The 14,257-nt window shown below is 42.2% G+C and overlaps 2 protein-coding genes and 1 pseudogene across 2 annotated transcripts; all 3 read right to left on the bottom strand.

The window, feature by feature from the left end:
• Positions 1-1,610: 1,610 nt before the first annotated feature.
• LOC147979611 (uncharacterized) lies at positions 1,611-4,394 on the bottom strand (annotated as a pseudogene).
• Positions 4,395-4,538: 144 nt separating this feature from the next.
• LOC147979610 (uncharacterized) lies at positions 4,539-5,900 on the bottom strand. The gene is made up of 3 exons (XM_087515280.1): positions 5,831-5,900; positions 4,988-5,268; positions 4,539-4,880 (listed from the first exon to the last, which is right to left on the bottom strand). Exons 1-3 carry the CDS (start codon positions 5,898-5,900, stop codon positions 4,539-4,541), a joined length of 693 nt encoding a protein of 230 aa, XP_087371406.1.
• A 2,868-nt stretch (positions 5,901-8,768) lies between these two features.
• Positions 8,769-12,359, bottom strand: LOC147979609 (uncharacterized). Its single transcript, XM_087516772.1, has 3 exons — positions 9,811-12,359; positions 9,635-9,722; positions 8,769-9,551 (listed from the first exon to the last, which is right to left on the bottom strand). The coding sequence occupies exons 1-3, from the start codon at positions 12,357-12,359 to the stop codon at positions 8,769-8,771; spliced, it is 3,420 nt and encodes a 1,139-aa protein (XP_087372898.1).
• Between the last annotated feature and the right edge of the window lie 1,898 nt (positions 12,360-14,257).

Raw genomic sequence — 14,257 nt, 5'->3', positions numbered from 1 at the left:
ACCCGAGTAGAAGAGAGTTCAGAGTCCCAGACTAAAGATCGAGGAGTACAAGATCCTAATACCACCCAAATGGCGACTTGGGCCCGTAAGACACATAACCATGTTAGTAAAAGTTTTGTAATGTCTAGACTCGACTTCGGCTAAGAAGTGTGGAAGGGGAATTCCTACAGGCAGTCGGCTCTGATACCAACTTGTGACGCCCCTGATTCAATCATACACTAATCATACACGCAAATGTGTACGATCACAATCAGGGACTCACGGGAAGATATCACAACACAACTCTACAAATAAAATAAGTCATACAAGCATCATATTACAAGCTAGGGGCCTCCAGGGCTCGAATAAAAGAGCTCGATCATAGACGAGTCAGTGGAAGCAACAATATCTGAGTACAGACATAAGTTAAACAAGTTGCCATAAGATGGCTAGCACAAACTGGGATACATATCGAAAGAGGTGCATGCCTCCTGCCTGGGATCCTCCTAAACTACTCATGTACTCCAACGTCTGGTCGCAACAACCGGGTATAGAAAGGGGAAAAAGGGGGAGCAAAGCAACCATGAGTACTCATCCAAAGTACTCGCAAGCAAGGATCTACACTACATATGCATTGGAATCAATGAAATGGGTAGTATCTATGGACTGAACTGCAGAATGCCAGAATAAGAGGGGGATAGCTAGTCCTATTGAAGACTACACTTATGGCAGCCTCCATCTTGAAGCAGTAGAAGAGAGTAGATGGTAAGTTAACCAACACTACAAGAAACCTGCTTATCTGTGACAGATACAAACCATCACAGCAGAGCAGAAAACCGTCAGGCCTTGGCATCGGTGACGGATATGATATCTGTCATGTATCGCGCGTCATAATTTGCCAACAACACAAGCTATGACGGAAATGCCTAGCCGTCACAAATTTATGACGGTGCCGGACCGTCATTGATCCGGCCCCCGGCCCCGCCCGACCCGCCCTCGGCCCAGGTTTTGGTGACTGACAAATTCGTCATGGATCTGAATGCCCTGATGTATTGCGTGGCATCCACGTGGATCTGATGTGGCATCATCTGGGCCTCTAGCCTTTGGGCCTATATAATTTTGGCCGAGTTAATTTTTCAAGCCACGCCGAATAGTCGAAAAAAGTTAAGGCATACAGGGCTGTTTGGCCCATTAATTTTTTGGGGCCCATATTTTTTTGAACTTCTATCTGGTAGCCTGTTTCTGCTCGACCATTATGCTGTTTGTCAGCCTGTTTATACTCCAGCCCATTAGTGCTCAATGACCAATTTTTCTCCATCACAATGAAGAACTTCTCTTTCGGTACAACAACAATGTCAAATAGACAGAAAAGATGCACATCACCACACAACACAAATTAAACTCCAGCATTACAATAAGATAAGTACTGATCCAGCATTACACATCCAACATAAATAAACTTCCTGTCCAAATCCACTAACCGTCAAACATAACACAACTTCCACCTACTAGAAAAATAGTTTGCATCCAGAAACATCATAAGCAGTTTCCACTATAAACTAACATTTAGCAAAAGGCAGGTTCCGAGCTTCCAGCAGAATTTTGCTTGGACAAACAACTTACTCTTGAGCTCATCTTGGAGTAATCTGATTTAGTAAGAAGTCTAATTTAGCTTCCAGCTCCGCTTGCTTTTTCCTGTTCTCCTCTTCTTGCTTGGTCCTTGCTTCTTCTTGCCTAATCCTTGCTTCTTCTGATTCCTTTAACTGATTGGTCAAGGTTTCAACAAGGGCCCGAAGCTCGGCTGTTCCCCTCTTCTGTGCTTCCTGTTCTGCCTAACGGTCGCTACGACTGGATCTCTCATGCACGTGTTGGACTCGCACATGCTTAAGAAACATTGGCTTCTTAGTGTGCTTAGTAAGAACTTCAGCCACAGCCTTGGTTGCAGAGTTGGATTGTTGGCCTTCTTCTGTAGGCTGAGAAGCACTCTTTTCCATTTCAACCTAGCCATGCAAGCAAACAAACACGGTGAGCAAAACAGGAGACAAATAGGTTATTTGCCTATAGGTATGCCACATTTACATGTACAGATGTAGACATGTAGTTATACTCTAGTCACTACATGTATGCTGCAAGTACTGTAGTCCAAGGACATCAAGTATTTTAGCACAAGGACTGAAAATAGCAAGTACTTTACACAAGGACAAAATGTGGCAAGTATTATAGCACAAGGACAGAACACAGCTAGTATTCTAGCACAAGGACAGAAAATAACATGTATTTTTTGCAATTATTTACTATCCTACTACTGGATCTATGGCAAAAGGTTAACATTTTGATGGTTGGTGATCTTTGAAAGCTGACTTACAATTGCAGCTTGCACAACATCAGTGTAGCCTTTCTTTTTGCTGTTGTAGTGGCACTCCTTGAATAAATCCAGTGCAATAGGTTCTTTCTCCTTGTATTTATCTCCCTGAAAACAACGGATATGCATAAAGCTAACATTTGTGAAGAAACACATGTACAGTACCAATATTGAACTCTACTTTATTCATTTATTCAGTATGATATACCATTAAGGGGGAAAAGCATGTATGGGCTGTAGGCAAGGAAGCATCATATACATTTATATTCATTGCTGCTAGCAAACTAAGAAAATATCGTACCTAATGTACCTAACAATAGCAGGAGCAGCAGACGTCAGAATATAGTTCGAGCCCAAAACACTGAACCTTAACATGCCAGCATCAAAAATTTAATATAGAGAGGAACAATAGCTGCAATGGCAAGTTTTACATGAACTTATGGTCAATAACATTTGTCAAGACCATGCAAAAAATTCTCATGAAAACAGTTGCCAGTTACTTTCACGTAAACAGTTTGCACATCCAGACACATGTTTAACTTACCAGGTTATCACAGTGCACAGGGTAGCTGCGCGAACCAGTAGTTTGGTGAAACTTGACTTGAGCATGGTTATTTTTGTTAATTCCACATATCTCCTGCATGGATCAGTGATTTGGTTAGCTAAATGCATTTATTCAGGAGTTATTATGGAAACAAATAAAACATTCGAGAAGGATTCATCTTATATACATGTCCCGACCGTTCAGAGGTTGATGCTCACACAATAACATTGTAACTTTAATAGACTGATCTTCTGACACACAACCTCATGCTAAAATATGAGCTATATTGTACAGAAGGCTATTTTCAAGTACTTCCAGATCAGGAGCTTTACGGCAGTGTGTTACACAAGAGTAGACATTTTGATCATATGTTGAGTTGTCATAATCAACAGATGGATGACAAAGCTAATTGACAAGCACGCAAAGAAGTAAATAAGTCATAATTTTTTGCTTTTACATATATATTAACTTATATTATTTCCTAAATGTAAGTCTGGTACCTTGCAGGACCTCTCACTCATGAGTAATGAGTTAGAACCATCCAATTTTGATGCTACCAGCTAACACAGGATGTAGTGGAGTGTTGTGTTCGGTACTGAAGTACAAGAAACAATAATAAGTTGCTGATATACATGATTATTGTTTCTATTTTTCCTTCTTTGAATCTGGCAAGAAAGGGTGGTTGGCAGCACGAAGATATTATTTGTCTCTAAGAAGAAATGTACCATTTTTTTGGGATCCTTCCAGCTTTCCACAAGCTCATTCCATGGTTCATCAATCATCGAGCGGACTGGAGAAGTTTTCGTCACCAAATTGAGTGGGATAGGATCGAAATACTTCTGCTTGAGTCTGTATCGTTGTTGGCGAATCGCACCTTTCAGCATTTGCGTACAAGCCTTCCTAACTGGTACAGCTTGTACGTCCATCTCAAACTTGTTCTAGTAAGATGAAAGAACATGTGTAAGAATCATGATTGCACATAATTAAAATAGCACAAAATTGACAGGTTATTAGCGATTTGATTGAGAAAGGGTTGGATCATGTACTTACACCAACTTTGCCTACGAAGTTCTGGAAGATCCCTTCTCGGACATTTCCGTCTGGGTCCTTGTAATCCTTCCAGCGTTTAAACACAGGCACATGGCCTCTGACTATGACGTTGCATTCAGTTGCAAACTTTGCAGCAAGAAGAGGTGTCTCCGGCCTTAACCTCCCTTCTGGAATGACGAGCGGCAGTTTGCCCCCCCGACGTCGACTAATCCTTTCAACGCTTTTTCCAATATTGACCCCCCTTTCCCTTGTCTCCTCATAGGAGCGTGGCCCTACAAAGAAGGTAAATCAAGAAAGGATACATATATCAATAAAAATTAGAAAGTAAAAAAGTGGATTGATAAATGGAGAACATCATTTCAAAATCATTAACTAGAACAACATGCCTTGAGTGTCATTATCAGGTTCACTTTGTGTTTGCTCGTGAGGTTCGACACTACCACCAGCTTCGAAGTGCATCTGATTGCCATCATCATGACGGGCAATGAGATCAGATCCATTAGTCATCCAGTGGTCATCATCAGAATGGGCACGGTCGCCATCTATTAAAAAAGGCATCAGATGAGAGTATGCTCATATTGCAATCAATGTTAATGAACAGGGCTAACGATCCATAAGACAGAACATGAGTATGATAGAAAACTTGCCTTCAAGACCATGTGTGTTGTTATCAAAGTTGGGAACGGTTTCTTCATCTTCAGGCACATAAACAGATGGCTTCTGGATTACAATTGGTGTTTGGTGTTTAGGATCCGACACCCCTTCACTTTGAGGACTTGCATCAACATCTAGTAATGGTCTTTTGTTTGACCTTGTGACTCGCGCATTTGTTGGAAGCTCCGCATGAATTCTTTTAGGAGGCCGAGGCTTGATTCCACCAAGGGCCATGTCAGCAGATCTTTTCTTATTTGTTTCCTGACTAGTCTTCTTACAGTCGTTCAACCCCTGATAGAAATGAAAACATGGTTAAATCAACAAAATGTAACAAAAATTCTGTTGCAATAGCAAACAAGCAACATATCTAGGAATGACTAGTTGGAGGATTTCAGCACCTTCAACTTTGAGCTAGGAGATGGTGTGGACTTTAAGTCTTGCAGTACTTCTCTCTCATCTATTAAACAATCATCAGACGAGTCTCCTTGATTGGTATCCTCCTCGTTAGGATGGTACTCAGCTTCAGATTCATCACTAGTGTGCTCGGGCTTTCTTTTTTCAGGTGAAATGACAGCTTTGTTTGCAAACAATGTTGATAATGTAGGGAGTCCAAGTGATTGCAGCCTTGCGTTGTTCCTCATGAACATTTTGAGGCGCGACACTTCCATAGGATGTAGTGGTCGTTCTAAGACGAGTACAGATGTAAACACGAATTACTATGTGCATAAGAGTAATAACAAATTACTGTTTTTATTGAGTTCGCATCAATATGGGAACCAAATCTACACTTGGAAGCACAAGGATCTTATTCGGCTGTGTTTGGATGCACAATATTTAGAAAACCATAGTATTAAGAAACCACAGTATTAGAACTTGTAGGCAAGAAATACCACACTATACAAATACATTGGTATTCTGCAGTATTGGCAAAACTGAGAGGCGTTTGGCCATTGCAATATTTACTAGAACCAGAAGCACTATCAATTTGTATACTGTCTTAGAACCAGAAGCACTACCAATTTAAATCAAGCACTATCAATTTGGCCAGAAGCACTAGCACCATAAAAAATGTTCAGTGTCTATTTCAATCAAGCACTATCAATTTGGCCAAAACCAGTAGCACTATCCATTTGGCCATTGCAGCATTTACTAGAACCAGAACACTAGCAGTACAATATTAGAACCAGAATCACTATCAATTTAAATCAAGCACAAGCAAAAATAGAGAATATTAAAGGCATGGGGAGGGGTTATACCTGCTACTGCTGTCTTGCCTCCTCGGTGTTTCTTCCCTGCGGTCTTCTTCCCCATGGTCGGGGTTCTAGGGTTTCGTGGAGCGGAAGGTGAGGGGGAGGGGGAGTCTTGTCCGATAGTCGGGTGGGGTGGTGACCTGCCGTGGATGCAGAAGAGGGAGTCTTGCTCGGCGGTGGAGGAGGTGACGGCGTGTTCTAGGGTTCGGTGGAGGCGGATGGTGGGGAGGAGGGGGGTCTTGGCCGGCAGTGGGGGTGGGGTCGTGACCGGCCGTGGATGTGGAAGAGGGAGGACAGTCGTGCGCGGTGGAAGAGATGAAGCTGTGCCGGTGGTGGAGGAGGTGACAGCGTGTTCTAGGGTTCGATGAAGGCGGCTGGTGGGGAGGAGGGGGGTCTTGCCCGGCAGTGGGGGTGGGGTCGTGACCGGCCATGGATGTGGAAGAGGGAGGACAGTCGTGCTTGGCGGTGGAAGAGGTGAAGCGGTGGCCGGCGGTGGAGGAGGTGAAGCTGTGGCCGGCGGCAGTGGAGGCGAAAGGGGAATGGGGAGGGGATTTGGCGAACTGCGGGTAGGGGCGGGCATGCGGTGGGGATTTAGTATTTCTTGCGTGTCAAATTACTAACATGCCCTTCGGATGGCACCTGGTGGAAGAATGGTTCTGTGCAATTCTCAGGTACCTTGATGGGTTATTCGGTCAACTTACGATGGTGGACTTTTTGGCTTGGCGCCGTTGGAGCTAAAATTGTACATGTGCGCGGGTATTCTTACCGCCAAAATATTTGTTACTAGAATTGGTAAAGCATATGTTTGTTTACACACTATGTATTAGCCAACTCCAATAAAGTTAGTTACCAACACGCCTTCTCAAATCGATCGCCATGACACTGGCATCCTAACCACACAAAAGGAGACATGTACAATCTTGGATCGTCAACTCCTATGGCCCGTGTCGAAAAACAAGATGAGAATCGACTTCAGATTGGTGTGACGACACCTTGCATGTTGAGAGGAACACAAAAAGGCGGTGAGGATACAGGGGTGTCCCAACACTTGAAGGTTGTAGTATGGAGAGGTGGTTGTCGCTGTGTCACCCGCTGAGCGGCAATAGATCAACCCACGTCTTCCTCACTGCACACGAGGACACATGTACATTCTTAGATCATCGGCTACTATGGCCCACATCGAAGAAGAAGACGAGAATCGCTTGATTACGCCTTGGCACTTCGGATTGATGTGACGACACCTGGCATGATGAGGAGGAACGCAAAAAAGGGTAAGGATACTGGGGTGTCCCACCACTCGAAGGTTGTAGTACGGAGAGGTGGTTGTCGTTGTGTCACGCGCCGAGCGGCCACAGATCAACCCACGTCTTCCTCACCGCACACGAGGACACATGTGCAATCTTGGATAGGGGGCTACTATGGCCCACATCAAAGAAGAAGACGAGAATCACTTGATTACGCCTTGGCACTTTGGATTGATGTGACGACACCATTCATGATGAGGAGGAACGCAAAGAAGCGGTAAGGATACTGGGGTGTCCCACCACTCGAAGGTTATAGTACGGATAGGTGGTTGTCGCTGTGTCACCTACCGAGCGGTAACAGATCAACCCATGTCTTCCTCACCACACACGAGGACACATGTACAATCTTGGATCGTCGGCTACTATGGCCAACATCAAAGAAGAAGACGAGAATCGCTTGATTATGCCTTGGCACTTCGGATTGGTGGGACGACACCTTATATGACTTTCAAAAAATGATCAAAACCTAGACATAAAAGACTTCTAGATTCATGAATATGTTTTGTATACATGATCATTTCTTCAAAATCAGGAACATGGTTTTATTTCCCAACAATTTTTTTCCAAATTGTAAATTTTTTATAATTTGCCATTTTTTTGTTAAATTACCGACATTTTTTGAAACCACGAAGATTTTATGATTTTTCAAACATTTTAAAATCAGTAGACATTTTATGATTTCTCGACCATTTTTTTCGAAAAGTCGCAACTTTTTAAAAAATTTCAATCTCGAATTAATTCGAAAAAAATTTAAAAACAGAAATAAGCAAAGAAAAGTAAAAAAAACGAAATGAAAAAAATAGGGATGCCACGCCCCGCGGGCCGGCCCATGAAGACATACAGGGTGAGAAAAATGAGTGAGGGAAAACAATTTTTTTCCAAATTGTAATTTTTTTATAATTTGCCATTTTTTTGTTAAATTACCGACATTTTTTGAAACCACGAAGATTTTATGATTTTTCAAACATTTTAAAATCAGTAGACATTTTATGATTTCTCGACCATTTTTTTCGAGAAGTCGTAGCTTTTTAAAATTTGTCAATCTCGAATTAATTCGAAAAAAATTTAAAAACAGAAATAAGCAAAGAAAAGTAAAAAAACGAAATGAAAAAAATAGGGATGCCACGCCCCGCGGGCCGGCCCATGAAGACATACACGGTGAGAAAAATGAGTGAGGGAAAACGATGGTAGCAGGATTCGATCCCTGGTCTTCAGAGTGGGAGAAACAGCCTGTTGCCACTACGCCACCAGTTCATATGTTGACTATGTTGGGTCAATATCGTATCATCTCCCAACAGAAACATTTCGGCTGCTCGCGCGCCTAACCAGACAAGGTGTCTGACTTGGTGCGTTGCTGTAGTTCAGCACAGCACACATTCAGATATGCACAACACACATTCAGATACACATACTGTATGCACTGAAGAAACCACATAAGGGATTCAAATATACACAGAAAAAATTCAAGTGTGCAGCAGCTAACAGTCATCTCCCAACAGAAACATTTAGATAACAACATCCACATCATGCAGGTTTTGCAAAGTGACACAACATCTTTCAGTAAAACAAAAGTGACACAACATCTTTCGATAAAAACGGAAGTGCACAAAATCAATGTAAATCATCTACTCATCATCGCTGTCAACATCCATCATTCCGCCTCCTTCGTCTTTGCTGCAATACTCCGTACCTGTATCATCTTCGTCTTCATTGCCACCTTCATACACTTCTGTGTTCTTTTCTTTCATCAAGCATGCAATTACATTAGCTTCAAAAATAATTCCTTGCGCATTGTCTCTATGCAAAGGCTTCTCAGATGTATATTCAGAAACCGACGTTCTCATACCCTCCTCATCACAACACTCCTCCTCTTGATATGCAGGACTAGTAAAAGGTGCACCCTCAGTTTCACTAATATTAAAGAGATGCCTATGGTCAAATGTTTGCACAACTTGCCAATTTTTCCCATACTTTGTGTCTGGCAAATAAAAGATCTTTCTTGCCTGAGTAGCCAGAATAAGAGAATCGTCCTTGTACCATAAACTTTCAACATTGATGCTTTTGAAAAACCGGTCATTTTTTAGCTCCTTCTTCTTTCCATCAAGTTTAAACCAGTCACATTTAAACAAAATAACTGACCTGCCGTCCAAGTTATCGTTGGAGTTATAGTCCAACTGGATGATCTCTTTCAAGGTCCCATAAAAATCTATCACCTTACTGCCATGTTCACCTTCGGCCATGACTCCACTGTTCTGTGTTCTCTTGTTGCTATCACGGTCAACAGTGCTATATCTAATACCATTCACTATGCATGATGAGTATTTTCTGACTCTCCGATCAGGTTCACATGCCAAGGAAAAGAGATCTTCATCTATTTCTTCGCTATGTTCATCCCGCAACCTCATGATCTACAACACACAAATTTATACATTAGAAACTGTAGTGAAGTCTAACAACCAAATATTATAACTAGATGTGAATGAAAACTAACATAGTTCTTGAACCATGTCTGGAATTCTTTCCGAAGCTCTTTATCAATGTTTGGCACCCGTTTTCTTTTTAACTCATCTCTGAACATTCTGTAAAATAGGATAAAACATATTAGTCAATAGAATACATGTGTACCACCAAAATGCAATATACGCAAATTCAGAAGTGGGAACATACTCGATATATTTCTGAGCTTGACCACAATTGTTCAACACATACCACATCATTTGATCAAATTCTTTTTTGTCATATACATATTGATATTCATATCCTGAAGTAAAATTTACTCCATGTCCAAAAACATCAACACCATAGGCTTCTTCATCTGAATAACCTACATTTCTTGGTTTCTGATAAGATATGGTTTCAAAATCATCCATGTACTTGGAGCAAAATGTCAGGCATTCATCGGCAATATATGCCTCAGCAATTGAACCTTCTGGTCTTGCCCTATTCCTCACATACCGCTTTAAAGTATACAACCTCCTTTCAACTGGGTACATACACCCATATTGTACGGGACCTCGGAGTAATGCCTCTTCGGGTAAATGTACGGCAAGGTGCACCATCACATCAAAGAAAGCAGGAGGGAAAATTTTCTCAAGCTTGCACAAAATTACAGGGATTTCTTTCTTCATTTCAGCCAACACATCCCTGTTAAGAGTTTTTTTGCACAGTTCCCTAAAAAACTTGCCCAACTCAGCTATTGCTTCATATATATCACTATCCAAAAATCCTCTCATGCCAGCAGGTAAGATTCTTTGCAAAAGAATGTGACAATCATGTGTTTTTAGGCCTTGGACCTTGGTTCCATCAGCACTTGTACATCTGGATATGTTGGAAGCAAACCCATCTGGAAACTTTAACTCTTGTAAAAATTGACAAAATGCAACAACTTGTTCTTTAGACAAGGTATACCGGGCCCGAGGCATCTCATATGAGTTTCCATCCTTCCTCAAATGCAACTCCTCTTTAATATTCAAATCTTGGAGATCAAGCCTAGCATTAAGTGTGTCCTTCGTCTTCCCCTCCATGTTGAGAATTGTCCCAATGAGGTTTTCACAAATGTTTTTCTCGATATGCATGACATCAAGATTATGTCTCAGCTTCAATTTATCCCAATAATCCAAATCCCACAAACAAACCCTCCGACTCCAAATTGGCACATGAGCCTTCTTGCTGCCCAAGTCAGAACGCTTTGTTTTCCTGCTTTCTTCTTGTCGCCCAGGTCTAACCTTCTCCAATTCTGCTTGTAGCTCTTCCTTTGAGAATTTACCGGGCTCATCATTGCGTTCATGAAGACCAACAAATCCATTGTTTCTTCGCAAACGATGTCCCTTTGGAAGGAATCGATAATGCCCAATGTACCCAATTTTGTGCCTTGGGCCGTAGGAAAGAGGGTGTTTGTCACAATGAATACATGCAGCATAGCCTCTTGTGGTACGCCCTAAAAGAGTGCTCAGAGCTGGGTAATCGTGAATGCACCATAGAACTGCAGCATGAAGATCAAACATTTTTCCTTCACGAGCATCATATGTACGCACACCCTTCCAAAGCTCAAGTAAATCTTCTACAAGTGGCTGTAGGAAGACATCAATGTGCTTGCCAGGTGATTTAGGACCTGGAATTAATAGAGCCATCATGAAATTTGACTGGTCCATGCATGCCCAAGGTGGAAGGTTGTATGGCACAACAAATAGAGGCCACATACTATAGGTTGTGTTAAAGTTTCCAAAAGGATTGAACCCATCAGTGGCAATGCCAAGCCTCATGTTTCTGGCATCGTCTGCAAATTTTGGATATTTTTTATCAAAATCTTGCCACGCATCACCGTCAGCTGGATGGCTCATTTCCTTCTCACTGGGTTGCCTCTTTAGCTTGTGCCACTGTGCTTCTTCTGATGCTTTTTTGGAAAGAAACATCCTCTTCAGCCTAGGCACTAATGGAAAATGCCTCAAAACTTTCTGTGGTATCTTCTTTCTAGCAGGGTCTTTCCACCTTGACATGCCACAATCTGGGCAGTTGTCATGCTTGGCATATTGCTTTTTGAACAAAACACAATTATTGATGCACACATGTATAGACTCATACCCAAGGCCTAATTCCTTTATCAGATTCTTTGCTTCGTCATAAGATTTTGGGAGTGTATTGGGTTGAGGGAATGCTTCAGCCAGTAGCTTCAAAATGTCAGTAAATGCACTATTTGTGATCCTATGGCATGATTTCAAATGAAGAAGATTCACCACAAATGAGAACCTTGAAAACTTGGTACAACCATGATAAAGGTGCCGCTTTGCCTCTTTCCACACGTTCTTCAAAAAGGACTCTGTCTCAGAAGGATTTGCATCATTGTTACCGTCTTCATTTTCAATTTCCTTCTGATCTTGTTCTACTGCTGTGCGTAGGTCGCCAAACATCTCTTCAAATCGGTCAGCACGATTTTTACCATCCTCGGAGTCATGCACATCAACAGGATGCTCAATAACATCTGCATTGAAGTCTTCTCCATGATATATCCAGCGAGTATATGTACTTTCCATGCCATGCGTCAATATGTGCTTGTTCACAACAGCTTGATGCCAGTATTTGCGATTAAGGCATTCTCTACATGGGCATAGTATTTCTTCATCCTCGCCGAATTTTGCTTGAATTAAGTTCGTAAACTCTTTGACACCATTGACATACTCTCGAGAGAACAGTGTGCCACGAATCCAAGATCTATCCATCTGCATTATAGAAAAAGGACAAACTTAATCAAAGGTAAATAATCAATGAGGAAACATGTTTACTAGCAGTTCCTAGGAAACATGCTCTGCAAAACATCAATTCACAGTAAGATACATGACCTACAAAAACAACTTGCACAGAGGAGGAAAAGCAAGTTCACTTACTGTTACATAATGTACAAAATCACAACACAAACGTATAGTAAAATTTACATGTTTATAAGTGCAGCACGATGCTTTGGGTGTGGTGTGACACGAGAAATAAAAGGAACGCCGGCGAGTCGCTGAGAAATGCCACAACTGTAATCAAGCGAGTCAAGAGTGCAGTATAGGATATTATGTTGGTTGAGGAAAAGAAGGATACTACTACGCTGCTACAGGACAGATGGATTCCTCCAGGATATGATGTACTGAAGGTTAATATTGATTTGGCAATTAATGGGATCCTCTTCAAGGGGATTAAATATTTTGCTTGTTTCTGATGCATACTCCAGTAGGTGTATTTCTGAAACTGTAGGTGTATTTCTGTAGGTGTATTTCTCAAGGAGATTAAACAAACTGTAGGTGTATTTCTCAAGGAGATTAAACAAACTGTAGGTGTATTTCTGAAGCATAGTCCAGTAGGTGTATTTCTGAAACTTCACAATCTCTCCATCTTACATGTAGATACGACTAACTGACTGGTGGTATTATTATAAGCTACGACACAATCACTCCATCTTACATGTAGATTAGTTCAAACCGATAAACTTTCATACGAATTGGCTAGTCTGTACTAACACACAATATTGCTGATCTATGAGAAACTGAGAACATGGTGACTAAAAAGTACTTTTCCTACTCTACAGTCTATCAACACCACTGGAATCAGCAAGAGGAATTTGTTTTTGAACGACACCATTCGAATTTGCAGTACCCAAAAAGACATTCGGCTCAATAAATCAACTAGTACAATGGAATAACAATACCAAGGATAAAACCATCTTATTTCTCTCTGTACGCTCAAGCATTCAGAAACAGATCAAATTCAGATTTTAATCTGAGATGTACCTAACTTGGCCGATGTTGAGGCAGGGCAACGAGGAGTGACTGTTGCAGAAACGGTGACCGGTGGCTGACTCCTACGCACGAGACAATTGGTGGGCGGCGGTTGGCGATTGGCTCATCAGCACTGGCGGCGACTTGGACAGGATCTGGAAGATGGCGCCCACACTCCCAACTCGCCGGATCTAAGAACCCTCGCCCGGGCAGTCGGCGGCGGCGCTGGCGGCACCGACAACCGAGGGGGCAGTCGGCGGCGGCGCTGGCGGCATCGAGGGCCGAGGGGATTGAGCGGTGGTTTTCTTTTCATTCTTCTGGTCTCAGGCTAATTGAGGAATATACACGAACTATTTTTTTTAATCCTCTTGTATTATCCAACTTACATGTGGGCCACACAAGGCGATGCACGCCACGTCAGCGTAAGTGGTAATCCATGACGGTCTGACTTATATATATAAAATAAAAACTAAGCCCGATCTGGCCCAATTGTTCAATCCCTGACGATTTGCGTGACAGTTTCGGCCGGGCCGTCATTACTGGGATGCCCAACGCAGGCCCATCCACGGCTCACTGATCGGTGGCAGTTTTCGTGACGGCAAAGTGAGGACCGTCACAGACTGTGACGGATTACAGGACCGTCACCCATAAATCGTCACAGATAAGCAGGTTCCTTGTAGTGCAAGTATCATCGCATAGCGTAATCCTACCCGGCAATCCTCCCCTCGTCGCCCTGTGAGAGAGCGGTCACCGTGTTGTATCTGGCACTTGGAAAGGTGTATTTCATTAAGTATCCAATTCTAGTTGTCATAAAGTCAAGGTAGAACTCCGGGTCGTCCTTTTACCGAGGGATACAGCTA

This window comes from Triticum urartu, chromosome 3A, assembly GCF_056163025.1.
Source record: "Triticum urartu cultivar PI428250 chromosome 3A, HENAU_Tu73, whole genome shotgun sequence".
Classification (NCBI taxonomy): Eukaryota; Viridiplantae; Streptophyta; class Magnoliopsida; order Poales; family Poaceae; genus Triticum; species Triticum urartu.
Note: the sequence above shows the minus strand (reverse complement) of the source record. Positions and strands in the feature narration are given on the sequence as shown.

Coding starts and splice junctions, on each gene's coding strand:
- LOC147979610 (XM_087515280.1), bottom strand. CDS start 5,900: ATGGGGAAGAAGACCGCAGGGAAGAAACACCGAGGAGGCAAGACAGCA. Junction 5,269..5,830: donor AGCAGGTATAACCCCTCCCC/ATGCCTTTAATA, acceptor TCTTAGAACGAC/CACTACATCCTATGGAAGTG. Junction 4,881..4,987: donor CTCCTAGCTCAAAGTTGAAG/GTGCTGAAATCC, acceptor CATTTCTATCAG/GGGTTGAACGACTGTAAGAA.
- LOC147979609 (XM_087516772.1), bottom strand. CDS start 12,359: ATGGATAGATCTTGGATTCGTGGCACACTGTTCTCTCGAGAGTATGTC. Junction 9,723..9,810: donor CAAGCTCAGAAATATATCGA/GTATGTTCCCAC, acceptor CCTATTTTACAG/AATGTTCAGAGATGAGTTAA. Junction 9,552..9,634: donor AGACATGGTTCAAGAACTAT/GTTAGTTTTCAT, acceptor TGTGTGTTGTAG/ATCATGAGGTTGCGGGATGA.